The 20,435-nt window shown below is 44.8% G+C and overlaps 1 protein-coding gene across 1 annotated transcript in view; it reads right to left on the reverse strand.

Annotated features, from left to right (window-relative positions):
- carmil3 (capping protein regulator and myosin 1 linker 3) overlaps positions 1–14,598 on the reverse strand; it is a 48,735-nt gene extending 34,137 nt beyond the window's left edge. The window contains exons 1-2 of the mRNA XM_038964494.1: positions 14,481–14,598; positions 8,406–8,500 (exon numbers count right to left, since the gene is read on the reverse strand). Of these exons, the coding sequence (XP_038820422.1) occupies positions 8,406–8,500; positions 14,481–14,538 (153 nt within the window). The 5' untranslated portion in view covers positions 14,539–14,598. The remainder of the gene's footprint in view (positions 1–8,405; positions 8,501–14,480) is intronic.
- Between the last annotated feature and the right edge of the window lie 5,837 nt (positions 14,599–20,435).

The raw sequence follows: 20,435 nt of genomic DNA on the forward strand, positions 1-20,435 counted from the left end.
AATGATGATAGCATAGATATTGGAAGAAGGTTTCTATACGGTCTCTGATGATAGCTAGCTAGCGCTAGTAGACTAATTGTAGAGTGTCTTTGCTACATTTTCATACATTCTTCTTCTCTACCATAGATTCACACAAGGTCTCAGACTCCTGGATGGGAAAATGCTTACAAAAAAACCAACAGATGAAGACACAGACATTGTCGATTTCCATTGTTACTTGTAATGTTAAAAAGGCTACTCACCGTACTATAGGCTTCTGATTTGATTTGAGTCACCACTATTCAAATATTAATTTTATGTTACTGCATTGGCCTATATCTTCGTTCATTCTAATTAATCACATTATGAATCCAACAATAAAAATCAGTATTATTTTGCAAGAAATGTAAGGTATTTTTACATTTCAATAAAGTTGACTAAAGTAGAAGCTCATTTTTTTTTTCACTTGCTGAGTATTAAGTAATTATATGGTAATTGCTCATAGGTAACTATATATATCTAGGTAACGTACTATGTAGGTATACAATAATTAAAAGTAAGAACCCCTCAAGATACACATCATTTGAACTAGCTAAACCCTGTGTAACACCTAGTAATTACATTGTACTTATACAGATATTACATGTACTCTGTGGTGTACTAGTGTGTTTATCCTCCCACTTGGATGGCGCTTCCAGAAGCCTTAAAACGAGGGCCAAGTTGTCTGGATGGATAATGGACTATATAAGTACACATTAATTACAAGGAAGTACCCCTCAAGATAACCATGTTAACTAGATAAGTCCTGTGTAACGCCTAGTAATTACATTGTACTTATACAGATATTACATGTACTCTGTGGTGTATTAGTGGGTTTATCCTCCCACATGGATGGCAAGGAGGTTGAGCTTGGCATAATGGACAACATACACATTCATTATACATACAGTGGGGAGAACAAGTATTTGATACACTGCCGATTTTGCAGGTTTTCCTACTTACAAAGCATGTACTTTTTATCATAGGTACACTTCAACTGTGAGAGACGGAATCTAAAACAAAAATCCAGAAAATCACATTGTATGATTTTTAAGGAATTCATTTGCATTTTATTGCATGACATAAGTATTTGATACATCAGAAAAGCAGAACTTAATATTTGGTACAGAAACCTTTGTTTGCAACTACAGAGATCATATGTTTCCTGTAGTTCTTGACCAGGTTTGCACACACTGCAGCAGGGATTTTGGCCCACTCCTCCATACAGACCTTCTCCAGATCCTTCAGGTTTCGGGGCTGTCGCTGGGCAATACGGACTTTCAGCTCCCTCCAAAGATTTTCTATTGGGTTCAGGTCTGGAGACTGGCTAGGCCACTCCAGGATCTTGAGATGCTTCTTACGGAGCCACTTCTTAGTTGCCCTGGCTGTGTGTTTCGGGTCGTTGTCATGCTGGAAGACCCAGCCACGACCCATCTTCAATGCTCTTACTGAGGGAAGGAGGTTGTTGGCCAAGATCTCGCAACACATGGCCCCATCCATCCTCCCCTCAATACGGTGCAGTCGTCCTGTCCCCTTTGCAGAAAAGCATCCCCAAAGAATGATGTTTTCACCTCCATGCTTCACGGTTGGGATGGTGTTCTTGGGGTTGTACTCATCCTTCTTCCTTCCTCCAAACACCGCGAGTGGATTTTAGACCAAAAAGCTCTATTTTTGTCTCATCAGACCACTTCTCCCATTCCTCCTCTGGATCATCCAGATGGTCATTGGCAAACTTCAGACGGGCCTGGACATGCGCTGGCTTGAGCAGAGGGACCTTGCGTGCGCTGCAGGAATTTAATCCATGACGGCGTAGTGTGCTACTAATGGTTTTCTTTAAGACTGTGGTCCCAGCTCTCTTCAGGTCATTGACCAGGTCCTGCCGTGTAGTTCTGGGCTGATCCCTCACCTTCCTCATGATCATTGATGCCCCGCGAGGTGAGATCTTGCATGGAGCCCCTGAACAAGGGTGATTGACCGTCATCTTGAAATTCTTCCATTTTCTAATAATTGCGCCAACAGTTGTTGCCTTCTCACCAAGCTGCTTGCCTATTGTTCTGTAGCCCATCCCAGCCTTGTGCAGGTCTACAATTTAACCCTGATGTCCTTACACAGCTCTCTGGTCTTGGCCATTGTGGAGAGGTTGGCGTCTGTTTGATTGAGTGTGTGGACAGGTGTCTTTTATACAGGTAACGAGTTCAAACAGGTGCAGTTAATACAGGTAATGAGTGGAGAACAGGAGGGCTTCTTAAAGAAAAACTAACAGGTCTGTGAGAGCCGGAATTCTTACTGGTTGGTAGGTATTCAAATACTTATGTCATGCAATAAAATGCTAATTAATTACTTAAAAATCATACAATGTGATTTTCTGGATTTATGTTTTAGATTCCGTCTCTCACAGTTGAAGTGTACCTATGATAAAAATTACAGACCTCTACATGCTTTGTAAGTAGGAAAACCTGCAAAATCGGCAGTGTTTCAAATACTTGTTCTCCCCACTGTACATTTGATTATTTTATTGATATTAATCTGGGATGACACCCATATGGTAGACCCCTGTCAGGGAGGTTGACCTATATCTGATATGTTTTTGTCAACTCAACCAAGTTTACCCAGACGACACACTTTTAGGGGGGAAACTGCTAGCAACAACACTGAGTGGAGATTATTATTATTTTATTTTTATTTTTTTCCAATAAATTTTACCCCCTTTTCTCCTCAATTTTCGTGGTATCCAATCGCTAGTAATTACTATCTTGTCTCATCGCTACAACTCCCGTACTGGCTCGGGAGAGACGAAGGTCGAAAGCCATGCGTCCTCCGAAGCACAACCCAACCAAGCCGCACTGCTTCTTAACACAGCGCGCCTCCAACCCTCCAACCCGGAAGCCAGCCGCACCAATGTGTGCGGCTGGCACACCGTGCACCTGGCCCCCTCGGTTAGCGCGCACTGCGCCCGGCCCGCCACAGGAGTCGCTGGAGCGCAATGAGACAAGGATATCCCTACCGGCCAAACCCTCCCTAACCCGGACGACGCTAGGCCAATTGTGCGTCGCCCCACGGACCTCCCGGTCGCGGCCGGCTGTGACAGAGCCTGGGCGCGAACCCAGAGACTCTGGTGGCGCAGATAGCGCTGCGATGCAGTGCCCTAGACCACTGTGCCACCCGGGAGGCCCCTGAGTGGAGATTTTGAATGGTGCATTCACGGGTAGGTAATCAGAGCCTGTTGAGCCTCCACCTGTTCTTATCAAATCAAATCAAAGTGTATCGGTCACATACATGTGTTTAGCAGATGTTATTGCGAGTGTAGTGAAATGCTTGTAATGTCGCGAAATCCCAGCGCATCGGTCCACGAGATATTACAACCTTGTGACAGTTGGTACTGAATCTGATGAAGCTGAGAAGAAACAAATAACTAAAATGGCGATTTTATTTTTATTTTTTACAATTAACTACAATCCTTGTTACAGTGTAATTACTCAGGTAATTACGCTATAGTAAGGACCCATTAAAATGAAGTGTTACCAACATTTTTCCAAAATTTCACCAACATATATCCTGTCCCACGGATGGAAACAATGTTCTGGACCGTTTATATGCAAACATCCGTGTATATACTGTAGCCACCCCCCGCCCTCACTTCGGCCAATCAGATCACATCTCTTTCTGTTCCTACTCCCTGCCTACAAGCAGCAACTCAAGAGGGAGACACCAACACAGAGAATAGTTTGGCGCTGGACAGAGGAGGCAGACTCAAAGACTGCGTTCAAAGACTCATCAACTCAGGTCTCATCCATCAACATTGAGGAATATACTGTACAACATCAGTCACAGGATTCATTAGGTAATGTGTTGATGATATTGTACCCACAATAACAATCCGAACATACCCCAACCAAAAACCCTGGATGAACGGAGATATCCATACCATGAATAGAGCCCCTACTGCAGTATTCAACGTTAGCAGAACAAAGGAGCTCCTCAAATCCATTAGGGACGCAAAAAGACATCCAGGAAGACTCTCCCTGCTCCGGATGACCAGGTGCTTTCAATCTCCGAGGCTGATGTGAGGAAAACTCTCAAAAGAGTGAATACTCACAAAGACGCTGGCCCAGATGGCATCCCTGGCCGCGTCTTCAGAGTATGCTGACCAACTGGTGGGCATCTTCTCTGACATTTTCAACCTGTCTCAGTCACCAGGCTGTAGTTCCCACCTGCTTCAAGGAGACCACCATCTTCCCAGTGCCCAAGAAAAACACGGGGACATGCCGAAATGACTATCGCCCTGTCACACTCACCCCGGTCATCATCAAGTGCTTCGAGAAGCTGGTCAACAACCCCTCCTCCACACTGACTCTTAACAGAGGGGCCCACCAAAGGTGTGTCTTCAGCCCTCTACTGCACTCCCTGTTCACCCACGACTGCGTGGCTTTGCAGGGAGTTTTGCAGGGAGTTTTTCCTAGCCACTATGCTTCTACATCTGCATTGCTTGCTGTTTGGGGTTTTAGGCTGGGTTTCTGTACAGCACTTTGTGACATCGGCTGATGTAAAAAGGGCGTTATAAATACATTTGATTGATTGATTGATCGTCAAGTTTGCTGACGACACCCCGGTTGTAGGCCTGATAACAAACAACGACATGTCAGCCTATCAGGAGGAGGTAAGTGAACTGGCATTGTGGTGCCAGGACAACAACCTTGCCTTCAACGTCAGCAAAACAAAGGAGTTGATTGTTGACTTCAGGAAGCAGAGAGAACATGCCCCGATCCACATCAATGGGACTGCAGTATAGAAAGTCAGCAGTGGTAGTATATGTTTTGAGAAGTTGCGTCAGCAAAACCCATTTAGACTAACATTCTCCCGAGGCCTAATTTGAGTTCTGTCGGATAAAGGGGGGAACAGAGTGGTTCAACACAGCTCTATGCTGACTTTCTATACTGCAGTCCCATTGATGTGGATCGGGGCATGTTCCCTCTGCTTCCTGAAGTCAACAATCAACTCCTTTGTTTTGCTGACGTTGAGGGCAAGGTTGTTGTCCTGGCACCACAATGCCAGTTTGAAGTTCCTCGGCGTCCACATCGCTGAGAACTTGACCAACAACACCACCACACCTGTCAATAGGGTGCAACAGCGTCTCTACTTCCTAAGGTGGCTGAAGAAATTAGGCATGCCAACCCGGGTCCTCTCCAAATACTACCACTGCACCATCGAGAGCGACATGTTGCTTCACGGCCTGACACAGGAATTGCTCCATCCACAACCACAAGGCCCTCACCCATCCAGGACATCTACTCCAAACATTGCCTGAGGAAGGCCCTCCGCATCATCAAGGACCCCACACACCCCAGCCACGAGCTGTTCACTTCCTTACCGTCAGACTCAGTCAAACAAGTCATGGTTTTTCTGAACCAGCTCTGAGATTTAACTATGCTCCTACGAAGTCCTAACGATCAATTTAGTCTTAAGATGCTTTTGAGAAACCGTACCCTGGCCGCTCTAATCTAGGATCCCGTCTCTCTGGCTCTGCCTAAGACAGTTTTGAAGAACGGGTGTGTGTGCCTGCATTCACACAAAATCCCCAGTGTCTCTTGGGAATTTTGTGTGCATGCGCACCAGTGTGTGTGCGTGTATGTGTGTGTGTATGTGTGCGCGCGCATGTGTGTGTATGTGTGTGCAGGTCCCCTTGAGTATGTGTGTGCGCACAAGTGCGAGCGGCCACCCAAACACACGCACTTGCGCGCACACACATACTCACGGAGACGTGCACACATACACACACACATGCTCACGCACACACACACGCACACACACTGGTGCGCAAACACACAAAATCCCCAAGAGACACTGGGGACAGTCTGCTTTCACCCAGGTGAACCCAGCATCAAAAGGACACAACCTTTCCATCTTCCCTGGCAGACAGTCTGGCAGAGAGTACGGGCGTGTTTGAAAGCACAGCTGCCCCAGGTCCTGCTCTATAAGCAGCCTTTAAAAAGAGACGGAGAGGAAGAGGGAGAGATGGATAGAGAGAGATAGATGGAGGGAGGGAGGGAGGGAGGAGGCAAACGAGGAAGAAAATGCTGGCTTAAAAACACATCTTGTTGCAGATTTTGCTCACATAAAAGTCTGCACAACCCTAACTCAAAGAGACTTACAACTGAGCCCTGTGGAACATTAAAGGGATCTGGGAGAGGGGAGGGAGACAGTGGGGCGAGAGGGGGGAGGGTATGGAGACTAACACATCCCTGTTTATAGACAGAGCAATATCCCTGTAGTAAGACATCTATCATCAGATCAACAGATCAATCATACCACCATTAGATGCCTCCCATCTACAGACATCCAACCATTACGGCATTCCCCAGGTACTCTGTTGTATCCAACGATGATGTGCATGTGTCAACCTCTTTAGCTGACTACCAGAACTCACATGACAACAAGCAATCTTGATTCAATTCAAGCATTTTCAGTCTTCATTATGTGGTGCTAATACAAATCCGAGTGAGGTACTCTGTTGTGTTTAAGATAAACAGCTCTCCTTCTCTCCTGCCATTGAATGTCTTTACAAGTAGCCTTCTCTGTTGACAGATTCCTCCTTGTACCTTGTAGTTACAGGAGACTAACAGAGAATGTGGAGATCTAAGTGGAGAAAAGGTTTGAGACATCCGACTGTGTTTGGAGTGTCACACTGTAGCGATCACATCCCAGTAATAGGGCCTTTATTAGTGAGGAGAGAGGGAGCTGGGAACCAATGACGGGCGAAATCGAGCAATGGATTGAGATAAATAATGGACGAGGGTAGAAAAGGCAGCAATTGGGTCATCAAAACACATCAGATTTCTTCCTTCCTTTCCCCCTCTCCTCCGCTGCTCTGAGCTCTCATCACCCCTTTCCCTGGTGCCCCCCTCGACTCGCACCACCCCTCCTTCTCCTCTGCCCCTCCCTCCTTCACTCCTCTCTGTCTTTGAAGATGCTTTGTTTTGGAGTTGGCGCTAATCTTCAAATGAGTGCTCCGAAATGCATGTCCTCTGTGTGTGTTCCAGTTTGTGTGTGCATGACAGGGTGTGTTTATGTGGTTGTTTGTATATCTGGGCGTATGTTGTTACTCTTCATAACGTTGCCCTCAGCACAGTGGTGGATGTCTTGCTGAGCATACTATGTGTCTGTCTGAATGAAAGGCACTAGGAGGGTGAGACTGTCTGTGTCTGTGTGTATGTGTGTGGGTATGTGTGTGTGCATGTGTCTGTGAGGCACAGCGTGACAGCTGGAACAGTAGACGCACATAGACAGCTGAATACCAGCACAACCCCAGAGGGAGAAAGGACATAGAGAGAGAGCGACAGGGAGGGAGGGACAAACAAAGAGTAGATGAAGTGTAGTAGGCTACGTATTCAACAGCGAGCTCACTGCATGCATGCCTGTGTGTGTTTTAGATACCCTACACTTTGTTCCAAAAGCTCTGTCCATTTACAAACATTTACATGTCCACAATACACATGTAGGCCTCTATGCTATGTTTTACTTGCCATCATGCCATGTTACGCCGTAAGTGTTTTGAGAAGTTGCATCAGCAAACCCATTTAGACTAACATTCTCCCGAGGCCTAATTTGAGTTCTGTCGGATAAAGGGGGGGGGGGGGGGGGGGGGGCAGAGTGGTTCGACACAGCTCTATGTGTTGAGATGAAGATGGAGGAGGGGAGGAGAGAAGGCCAAGATGAGAGATGATGAGGAGGGAGAAAAGCGAGAGAGCGGGGAGGGGAGATGGGAGAGTAATAGAGATAGACAGATACGGAGGAGAGGAAAAGGAAACAAAGACTAGACAGAGGCAAAAATAGAGGGGGTGAGTGGTAATGACAGCTAGTCTTCTCTCTACCCAGCACCAGTTTACACTCAGCAGGAAGAGGAAATGAGCTTGTGCTCTTACTCCTCTACGACCCTTGTGTCTTGTGTCTTGTGTCTTGTGTCTTGTGTGTGTGTGTGTGTGTGTCATTAGTAACTGATACGGGTGACTAATTGAGGATGTCTCAAAAGCAGCAAAGTCCGGAAGTGTGTTGGCTCGCACAAGCTGCTAGGACACCTCTCAGTCCGCTTACACACCCTCAGGCACACACACACTGGCATGAGCACACGCGCACGCACACACACGCGCACACATATACACACCATCCCCACGCCTCTGGCATTAGAGGCACACTGCCACTTCTAATAAAGGTTGAAAGGATGGACTCAATGCCCCATGGTGTCCCGTTTGCTCCTAGGGGAGTGTGTGGACCACCAAGCTTGAATGCCCGATTAAAATTGTACTCTAATTTAAAGTTCAAAATACACTACATTGACTTGAGATATAGAATCCAGATTTCTGACAGTAGAGTGTATTGTGAAGGGGCCTCACCAGAATCCTGTCCTCTGATTTGCCGTGCTTGGTGTCCTGCTTTACAGCTTGCACAAACTTGATAGATTGTTTATCAATGAGCCTCCTGATGCTCTCTGTGGAAAGAAGGCATGAAACAAAAGTCAATACTGCAAGTAAATTCCTCTCTCACAAAAACACGCAACATTACAAACACCACGGCACAGACACACATACACGAGAAAACAAGAGGAAATGAAACTGGTTTTATATTTAGCCCCAGAGATGGAACTGATATGGAGGTACAGTCACATTGTGAGACAAAAGAGACAGAGGGGCATGGCAAACAGCTTTAGTAAAATGTTATGTTAAAGGAAGTTTTATCATAGTTTTACCAAATAGTTGATACACATCACACTATTTCTTAATTAAGCTGCCATATCCAAAAGACACCATACGCTTTCAAACACTAAGGCTGCGTTACACAGGCAGCCCAATTCTGATCTTTTTTTCACTAATTGGTCTCTTGACTAATCTGATCATCTCTGAAAAAGAGCTGATGTGATTGGTCAAAAGACGGAAGAGGGGGATGGGGACAGAGAAGGTAGAGACGAGGAAGGATCAGAGAAAGACAGAGTTAATGCAGCTGTAATCAACTTTAATCTCTGTAAAAGCTCAGACACAGCGATAGGATTGTCAAACGTTTGCCTGCCGACAGTATTTAGCACCCGTGAACAGTCAATCTTTTTTGTGTTCAAATAGCAAAGACCTTGGAACTCGTCAGCCACTTGTTAAAATTCTCCAAACCAGAAGGTGGCAGTAGCGTTATTTGGCAATACATATCCGAGCATATTGCTTATGGTCTAGATTCAAAGCTATCTGCGCTAATGTTGCTATTTTGTAAAAAGCCCTTGTTGATACTATGGCCAAAGCTACATTAACTGCCTAGCAAGAATTCACTCTCCATAATCGGAGGGCCTGTTGTCCGGACCTCTGGCAGTCTCTATGGGGCTGCCACAGGGTTCAATTCTCAGGCCGTCTCTTTTCTCTGTATATATCAATGATGTCGCTCTTGCTGCGGGTGATTCTTTGATCCACCTCTACACAGACGACAACATTATGTTCTTTGGACACTGTGTTAACAAACCTCCAAACAAGCTTCAACGCCATACAACACTCCTTCCGGGGTCTCCAACTGCTCTGAAATGCTAGTAAAACTAAATGCATGCTCTTCAACCGATCGCTGCCCGCACCCGCCCCGCTCGACTAGCATCACTACTCTGGACGGTTCTGACTTAGAATATGTGGACAACTATAAATACCTAGGTGTCTGGCTAGACTGTAAACTCTCCTTCCAGACTCACATTAAGCATCTCCAATCCAAAATTAAATCTAGAATTGGCTTCCTATTTCGCAACAAAGCCTCCTTCACTCAAAATAGCCTCCAACACTCTACTCAGCAAATTGGATGCAGTCTATCACAGTGCCATCCGTTTTGTCACCAAAGCCCCATATACTACCCACCACTGCGACCTGTATGCTCTCGTTGGCTGGCCCTAGCAAACCCACTGGCTTCAGGTCATCTATAAGTCTTTGCTAGGTAAAGCCCCGCCTTATCTCAGCTCACTGGTCACCATAGCAGCACCCACCTGTAGCACGCGCTCCAGCAGGTATATTTCACTGGTCACCCCCAAAGCCAATTTCTCCTTTGGCCGCCTTTCCTTCCAGTTCTCTGCTACCAATGACTGGAACGAATTGCAAAAATCACTGAAATTGGAGACTTATATCTCCCTCACTAACTTTAAGCATCAGCTGTCAGAGCAGCTTACCGATCGCTGCAGCTGTACACAGCCCATCTGTAAATAGCCTATCCAACCAAATACCTACCTCATCCCCATATTTGTTTTTGTTTTTCTGCTCTTTTGCACACCAGTATTTCTACTTGCACATCCTCATCTGCACATCTATCACTCCAGTGTAAATTGCTAAATTGTAATTACTTCACCACGATTGGCCTATTTATTGCCTTACCTCCTTACTTCATTTGCACACACTGTATACAGATTTTTCTATTGTGTTATTGACTTTACATTTGTACATTTGTTTATCCCATGTGTAACTGTGTTGTTTTTGTCGCACTGCTTTGCTTTATCTTGGCCATGTCTCAGTTGTAAATGAGAACTTGTTCTCAACTGGCCTACCTGGTTAAATAAAGGCAAAATAAAAAATAAAAATAAAAAATCCCATTATGCCAGTGCCAGCCCATAGCCAAATGTTTAGCTAGCTAGCTAACATTAGCACATTTGCTAACTAGAAAAACATAGCTAGCTAGCTATGGACACTGTACTAATTCAGCAGCTAACACAGGCAGCTGATTCATGGAAACTAGCTAATCCATTGCAATTATATTATAACATCAATACTAGCTATAGTGGTTAGCTAGTAGGAAGTATTTAGTGTTGTATTCATCGTGTCTGTGCACTTGGTCAGCTACACTACATGACCAAAGTATGTGGACACCTGCTCCTCGAACATCTCATTCCAAAATCGGCATTAATATGGAGTTGGTCCCACTTTGCTGCTATGACAGACTCCACTGTTCTGGGAAGGCTTTGCACTAGATGTTGGAACATTGCTGCGGGGACTTAGCATTAGTGAGGTTGGGGACTGATATTGGGCGATTAGGCCTGGCTCGCAGTCGGCATTCTAATTCATCCCAAATGTGTTCGTGGGGTTGAGGTCAGGGCTCTGTGCAGGCCAGTCAAGTTCTTCCACACCTATCTCGACAAACCATTTCTGTATGGACCTCGCTTTGTGCATGCGGGCATTGTCATGCTGAAACAGGAAAGGGCCTTCCCCAAACTGTTGCCACAAAATTGGAAGCACAGAATCGTCTAGAATGTTATTGTATGCTGTAGCGTTAAGATTTCCCTTCACTGAAACTAAGGAGCCCGAACCATGAAAAACAGCCCCAGACCATTATTCCTCCTCCCCCAAACTTTATAGTTGGCACTATGCATTGGGGCAGGTAGCGTTTTCCTAACATCCGTCAAACCCAGATTAGTCTGTCGGACTGCCGGAGGGTGAAACGGGATTCATCAATCCAGAGAAGGCGTTTCCACTGCTCCAGAGTCCAGTGGCGAGCAAGCTTTACACCACTCCAGCCAACTCTTGGCATTGCGCATTGTGATCTTAGGCTTGTGTGCAGCTGCTCAGCCATGGAAACTTATTTCATGAAGCTACCGACGAATAGTTCTTGTTCTGACGTTGCTTCCAGAGGCAATTTGGAACCTATGACGGTGCCACGTTGAAAGTCACTGAGCTCATCAGTAAGGCCATTCTACTGCCAATTTTCTATGGAGATTGCATGGCTGTGTGCTCTATTTTATGGCTGAAATAGCCGAATCCACTAATTTGAAGGGTTGTCCACATTTTTAAAAATATTTTGTATTGTATTTTTTACATTGCATATGAAGTGTTACTGGTTCATCTGTAGATGAAAATACCCTCTTTTTCCCTTTTTTTGTTGGCACCCCCACGTCGGGGTTCGTTCTCTCTGATTGGCTCAAAGTCAAGTTGTTGGCCACTGACGAGCATTGCGATTCTACAAGTAGAATTGGTAGGTTTGTCGCTATCGGGTCGGCAAGCAGCAGATAACACTTTTGTTCGAGCAAGAAAAGGAACGGCCTGCCACTATGATAAGTACCTATCGGCAGTCTATCGGCAGTGAGATTCTCTGTGTGTTTCATGCTTAAAAACCACTCAATTAAAGCCCTTAACACTGGGCATTCCCACAGAAGGCCCGGCCACAGCATATGCTGAACTACCATTAGAGAGAGAAGTAAGGAATGAGAGAGAGAGATGGGAAAGGAGAGGATGAGTTAAAACCTAGCCAGCAAATCCGACCCTCTTGCTTACAGCTTCATTTGGGTCGGACAGGCTTCCTGCGTAGATGATAACACAGTGGAGCCAGCGCAAGATATTTTTCGCAAAACGTAGCATGAATTTTGAATAAGTGGGACACATTTTGCATTTCCGTCTTCTGTAACCTCTTTCAACATCTATCCAACACATTTCTGAAATTCTCAAGATGTTTCCTAATCACACAGAAAAAACTAATGTTGATATCATATTCACAGAGGCATGACACACTCATTTGTGTACACTGAGTCCAAACCATATTTTCTGTTTGCATTTGGTAGACTACGACAGCAGGTTAGATTAACTGGGACATGATGATTATAATCCTAATTGTACTCCACTGACAATTCAATTCAATTTTGTGTGATTAGGAAACATGTGTTGGGATAATATATTGGATAGATGTCTGAACAGGTTACAAACCCACTTTTTCTGAATTCACTAAAATAACAGTACCAATAACAGTACTACAAAAAACATGTTTACAGGATATAGTACTACAAGCCATCCTACTTCAGCTAGCTATAGTTGGTAAAGCGGGACAACAACAAAAATGGTTGAAATACAAAAGGTAAACAAAATATTGGCAACTTTTTTATGTATATTGATGCAATAGTACATGTAAATAGTATGCACATTTACATCACAATTTGGCACAATGCATTATTTATGACAGTTTTATAACCTTAACATCAAAACAGAAAAAAATCTATGTCACTTATATTACTGTGTGCTTCGCAGGGTGAGCTCCCACTTTGACGCTTGCTCTATGATGTCACACCAATGAAGTGATGTACTTTTGATCATGTGGTTTCTCTGCAAGGGCTTAGTCACAATAGTGTTGACTTTCTCTCGTCAGACCAATAAATAAATGTGTCAGGGATTAAGCTGTCCCAGTTTATATGATGTCCCACTCTTTCTGAATTCACCCTACATCAATGCAGGAATGAAAAATGCATTGTACTCCCAAATGTTACACTGACAAGATTGAACGACTGCTTGTTAAGTAACAGTCGTTCAATCTTCTCAGTGTAACAGTTGTAATAACGGGACAATACGGAGTACAATGCATTTCTCATCCCTGGATTGAGGGACGTTTTCTGAGACATTTCTGGTGCCGGCTCCGCCGTGTCTTAATCTACACAGGAAGCCTGTCTGACCCTAATGTAGCTGTAAGCAAGTGGGTCGGATCTGTTGGCGAAGTTAAAAACCTGCCTTGATTGTCTAATGGACCTGCTCTTTCTCCATGAGTACCACCACACATCCCTTCCTTCCTCTCTCTGCACCTTTAGCTCTGACTGGTCATTATCACAGCCAAATCCAGAAACAAACAAGGGATTAATTTGCCGTCACGATAATTAACAGTGAGAGACACCCTTTTAACACCCTTCTGTCCAATGGTGTCAGTCGGTGTGTGTGTGTGTAATGTGTTTGTGTAATGTGTATATGTCAGACACTACCATTGTGTTGGCATGTGTGACCAATGTGAGTGTGATCGTGCTTGTCACATGTATAAATATAACTCTCAGTGTGTGTGTGTGTGTGTGTGTGTGTGTGTGTGTGTGTGTGTGTGTGTGTGTGTGTGTGTGTGTGTGTGTGTGTGTGTGTGTGTGTGTGTGTGTGTGTAATAAACAGTGGTATGCTGAGCGCTGCACACCCTAAGGGCACTATGGCCCATCTCTTCAGGTAGAGGGCCTCTCAATGCAGAAACCCATGCCTGCAAGCTTCAAACAAAATGATTGTTCTCGCATAACACCCCTACACACAAACACACTCAAATGAAAACTATTAAAGCCAAGTCAAAGCACCGAGAGGCAAGTACAGGCAGGCACGTATTTGCAGTAACACACATACAACCAACTCGCTACTGACAGAAGTGGGGTTTAATAACCGTTTACAGTATGATTGTGGTAAATACAGAGCAGGCAGCGGGAACCAAAGCAATCTCAACGTAGCCTATATATTTCGATTCGGATCGATAGGAATAACAGGTTATCATTCCTGACGTGGGCTTACACAGCCTTTAGCCTGCGCAGAGAGAACATGGAACGTCAAAGAGAGTGACATGTTCAATAAAATAACCATTGGAATTCATAACAGCGAAAGGCTCTAGTATTCTGCCCAGGAAATATAGTATGTAGGCTACAGCAGGTGTTGAGCATGATAGTGATTTTAAAAGAGCAGTTTTGCGCTTACCTGTATTCTCCCTGCTGACGTGAACGAAACCTGCAGCGGTGGTCTCTTTAGAGGCCATAGCGCGCCCCGACTCCCCGTCTGCGCTTCTTATAATCAAGGGAGAGAGCCGCTAATGCGTTTCAACTGGCAATCGGAGAGTAGCGCGGGCGACTCCAGTTCCTATAAACATATCATATCGGGGAGAGAGACAGAGAGAGCGAGAGAGAGAGAGAGAGAGAGAGAGAGAGAGAGAGAGAGAGAGAGAGAGAGAGAGAGAGAGAGAGAGAGAGAGCGAGAGCGAGAGAGAGAGAGAGAGAGAGCGAGAGCGAGAGCGAGAGAGAGAGATGCATCAGCCAACGCAAGAAGCATAGACCCAAGTGCTTCAGATATTACTTTTAATATTTGAGGGAAAATAAAATAATAACACTATAATCTCGAATCTCAAATAATCTCGACACTAATTCTAATAACACGAATTATTAAAAGTCTAAAAAGTCTAAAAGAACATTGAATAAACGTATTAAGTTGATAAAAATATTCTAATGATAATCGTTATCTTTAATATCATAATTAATAATGACTCCATTTGCTTCATTAGACCAATAACTTTTGGCTCATTTCATTCATATCAAGAAATAGCCTACGGTACCGCCCATTGTCAATATATGGCCATGGAGACAGTTTTTGTGAGCTGGATGGTTGCCAACAATTATTACACAGTATGGACTGCTGCAGTAAAAAGTGGAGAAGCAGTCACCACGTTTCCATCCACAGTTTTTATGCGACTAAAGTCATACCGTATTAACAAAAAAACTCACAACAGCTGTGATGGAATGGAAAGAGAACGGTTCGGTACCGTGGTAAAGTTGCTTTGAGATTCGATATTTTCCAGACATTCGGGCCTTCGAACATCAATAGCTTGCGATCGATTTGAGTTTTATGAAGAAAAAAGATGTTCAACAAAGCACAGTTTCATAATCACACAGCAAATGTGTAGGCAGCCTGGCCACAGTCAATGCAGCTAGTTAGGAACTACCAACAAAGTGCACGATCACAACATTCAAATGTGAATAGCTCTTACATCATGTGACTTAGCAACCTTATTTCAACTGTACATTATTCTTTACACAGAGAGGCATGTGACTCTTTTTTTTTATTGTAAAATTATTTCTATGTTTTTTTAAATATACATATTTATACAAAAATCAACTAAAATGCAATAGCTCCTTGACCATGTGATCTAGACACCTCGAACCAACTTTGGAATGTTCATAGGGTAGGGACACACATAGCACATCCGCTGCTTTCCTCAGTAAGCACTTACACAATTTTATATCAATATTTGAACGTACAATTTAAAAAGCTCTTCAACCACATGATTTAGCAACCAAGTTTCAACTGTCCATTATTACTTATATAAACAGTCATGTTGCACACACTAGCTTTCTCCTAAAATGATTCCTACATTAAAAAAAAAAGTATATACAGTGCATTCGGAAAGTATTCAGACTCCTTGACTTTTTCCACATTTTGTTAAGTTAGAGCCCTGTTCTAAAATGTATTACATTGTTTTTCCCCCTGATCAATCTACACACAATACCCCATAATGACAAAGCAAAAAAAAAAATGAAATATCACATTTACATAAGTATTCAGACCCTTTACTCAGTACTATGTTGAAGCACCTTTGACAGCGATTACAGCCTTGACGTCAAATCAAATCAAAGTTTATTTGTCACTTATGCCGATTACAACAGTGAAATGCTTACTTACAGGACCTAACCAACAGTGCAAATTGTAAGTAAAAAATAGGTATTAGGTGAACAATAGATAAGTAACAAAATAAAAAACAACAGTAAAAAGACAGTGAATAATAACAGTAGCGAGGCTATATACAGTAGCGAGGCTATAACAGTAGCGAGGCTATATACAGGCACCGGTTAGTCGGGCTAATTGAGGTAGTATGTACATGTAGGTATGGTTAAAGTGACTATGCATATATGATAAACAGAGAGTAGCAGTAGCGTAAAAGAGGGGTTTGCAGGTGGTGGGTTGCTTAATGCAGGGAAACATAAATCAGTTTTACCTCATTTCTACCAACATGTTAAATATGCAACCAGAGGGGGAAAAAATCTAGATCACCTGTACTCCACACACAGAGACACGTACAAAGCTCTCCCTCGCCCTCCATTTGGTAAATCTGAACACAATTCTATCCTCCTAATTCCTGCTTACAAGCAAAAATTAAAGCAGGAAGCACCAGTGACTCGGTCTATAAAAAAGTGGTCAGATGAAGCAGATGCTAAACTACAGGACTGTTTTGCTATCACAGACTGGAATATGTTCCGGGATTCTTCCGATTGCATTGAGGAGTACACCACATCAGTCACTGGCTTTATCAATAAGTGCATCGAGGACGTCGTCCCCACAGTGACTGTACGTACATACCCCAACCAGAAGCCATGGATTACAGGCAACATTCGCACTGAGCTAAAAGGTAGAGCTGCCTCTTTCATGGTGCGGGACTCTAACCCGGAAGCTTATAAGAAATCCTGCTACGCCCTCTGACGAACCATCAAACAGGCAAAGCGCCAATACAGGGCTAAGATTGAATCGTATTACACCGGCTCCGACGCTCGTCTTATGTGGCAGGGCTTGCAAACCATTACAGACTACAAAGGGAAGCACAGCCGCGAGCTGCCCAGTGACACAAGCCTACCAGACGAGCTAAATCACTTCTATGCTCGCTTCGAGTCAAGAAACACTGAGGCATGCATGAGAGCATCAGCTGTTCCGGACGACTGTGTGATCACGCTCTCCGTAGCCGACGTGAGTAAGACCTTACAGGTCAACATTCACAAGACCGCGGAGCCAGACTGATTACCAGGACGTGTGCTCCGGGCATGTGCTGACCAACTGGCAGGTGTCTTCACTGACATTTTCAACATGTCCCTGATTGAGTCTGTAATACTAACATGTTTCAAGCAGACCACCATAGTCCCTGTGCCCAAGAACACTAAGGCAACCTGCCTAAATGACTACAGATCCGTAGCACCCACGTCCGTAGCCATGAAGTGCTTTGAAAGGCTGGTAATGGCTCACATCAACACCATTATCCCAGAAACCCTAGACCCACTCCAATTTGCATAACGCCCAAACAGATCCAGATGATGCAATCTCTATTGCACTTCACACTGCCCTTTCCCACCTGGACAAAAGGAACCCCTACGTGAGAATGCTATTTATCGACTACAGCTCAGCGTTCAACACCATAGTGCCCTCAAAGCTCATCACTAAGCTAAGGATCCTAGGACTAAACACCTCCCTCTGCAACTGGATCCTGTACTTCCTAACGGGTCGCTCCCAGGTGGTGAGGCTAGGTAGAAACACATTTGCCACGCTGATCCTCAAGACTGGAGCCCCTCAGGGGTGCGTGCTCCTGTACTCCCTGTTCACCCACGACTGCGTGACCAGGTACGACTCCAACACCATCATTAAGTTTGCCGACGACACAACGGTGGTATGCCTGATCACCGACAACGACAAGACAGCCTATAGGGAGGAGGTCAGAGCCCTGGCCGGGTGGTGCCAGAATAACAACCTATCCCTCAACGTAACCAAGACTAGGAGAGGAGATGATTGTGGACTAGAGGAAAAGGAAGACGCAGCATTCTCATCAACAGGGCTGTAGTGGAGCAGGTTGAGAGCTTCAAGTTCCTTGGTGTCCACATCACCAACAAACTAGAATGGTCCACACACACCAAGACAGTCGTAAAGAGGGCACGACAAAGCCTATTCCCCCTTCAGGAAACTAAAAATATTTGGTATGGGTCATCAGATCCTCAAAAGGTTCTACAGCTGCAACATTGAGAGCATCCTGACTGGTTGAATCACTGCCTGGTACGATGAACTTTTGCCCCAGTCTGAGTCTTCATGGGTGTGACACTACAAGCTTGGCACAGCTGTATTTGGGAGTTTCTCCCATTCTTCTCTGCAGTTCATCTCAAGCTCTGTCAGGTTGGATGGGGAGCGTTGCTGCACAGCTATTTTCAGTTCTCTCCAGAGATGTTCAATGGGGTTCAAGTCCAGGCTCTGGTGACTTGTCCCGAAGCCACTCCTGCATTGTCTTGGCTGTGTGCTTAGGGTCATTATCCTGTTGGAAGACAAACCTTCGCCCCAGTCTGAGGACGTGAGTACTCTGGAGCAGGTTTTCATAAAGGATCTCTCTATACTTTGCTCCGTACTCTTTCCCTCGATCCTGACTAGTCTCCCAGTCCCTGCCGCTGAAAAACATAGCCACAGCATGATGCCGCCTCCACCATGCTTCACCCTAGGGATGGTACAAGATTTCCTCAAGACGTGAAGCTTGGCATTCAGGTTTCAGCAGACCAGAGAATATTGTTTCTCATGGTCTGAGAGTCATTAGTTGCCTTTTGGAAAACTCCATGCGGGCTGACATGTGCCTTTTATTGAGGAGTGGCTTCCGTCTGGCTACTCTACCATAAAGGCCTGATTGGTGGACTGCTGCAGAGATGGTTGTCATTCTGGAAGGTTCTCCCATCTCCACAGAGGAACTCTGGAGCTCTGTCAGAGTGACCATTGGATTCTTGGTCACCTCCCTGACCAAGGCCCTTCTACCCGATTGCTCAGTTTGGCCGGGCAACCAGCTCTAGGAAGAGTCTTGGTGGTATCAAACTTCTTCCACTTAAGAATGATTGAGGCCACTGTGTTCTTGGGGACCTTCAATGCTGCAAAAATGTTTTGGTACCCTTCCCCAGATCTGTGCCTCGACACAATTCTGTCTCGAAACTCTACGGACAGTTCCTTCTACGTCATGGCTTGCTTTTTGCTCTGACATGCACTGTCTACTGTGGGACCTTATATAGACAGGTGTGTGCCTTTCCAAATCATGTCCAATCAATTGAATTTACCACAGGTGGACTCCAATCAAGTTGTAGAAACATCTCAAGGATGATCAATGGAAAAAATCTAATTTTCGAGTCTCATAGCAAAGGGTCTGAAAAAGTACACTGCTCAAAAAAATAAAGGGAACACTTAAACAACACAATGTAACTCCAAGTCAATCACACTTCTGTGAAATCAAACTGTCCACTTAGGAAGCAACACTGATTGACAATAAATTTCACATGCTGTTGTGCAAATGGAATAGACAAAAGGTGGAAATTATAGGCAATTAGCAAGACACCCCCAATAAAGGAGTGATTCTGCAGGTGGTGACCACAGACCACTTCTCAGTTCCTATGCTTCCTGGCTGATGTTTTGGTCACTTTTGAATGCTGGCGGTGCTCTCACTCTAGTGGTAGCATGAGACGGAGTCTACAACCCACACAAGTGGCTCAGGTAGTGCAGCTCATCCAGGATGGCACATCAATGCGAGCTGTGGCAAGAAGGTTTGCTGTGTCTGTCAGCGTAGTGTCCAAAGCATGGAGGCGCTACCAGGAGACAGGCCAGTACATCAGGAGACGTGGAGGAGGCCGTAGGAGGGCAACAACCCAGCAGCAGGACCGCTACCTCCGCCTTTGTGCAAGGAGGAGCACTGCCAGAGCCCTGCAAAATGACCTCCAGCAGGCCACAAATGTGCATGTGTCTGCTCAAACGGTCAGAAACAGACTCCATGAGGGTGGTATGAGGGCCCGACGTCGCCAACAGCAGAAAAATAAATTAATAGGAACGCAAGGCTTTATCTTTGGGTTCTTTACAGAAATGTTTGGTGATTGATTAGGAATGGCTTGGAGATCGACCTGTTGGTGACCACTGATGTAGTACATTTTGTGTGCACTAAATCATCATGCACTGACTTGTATCCACAACATGTCCATTTTGTGGAAACACACCACTGGTGGGAAGATGCAGATTTTAGAATATTCACATGAAAATTAGATGGATACCTAGCTACTGAAGCAAATATGTTGGGTCTGTTTGAAGGGCAAGCCAGGTTTGGCCATTTGGTTATCT

The sequence above is a fragment of the Salvelinus namaycush genome, chromosome 25 (genome assembly GCF_016432855.1).
Source record: "Salvelinus namaycush isolate Seneca chromosome 25, SaNama_1.0, whole genome shotgun sequence".
Lineage (NCBI taxonomy): Eukaryota > Metazoa > Chordata > Actinopteri > Salmoniformes > Salmonidae > Salvelinus > Salvelinus namaycush.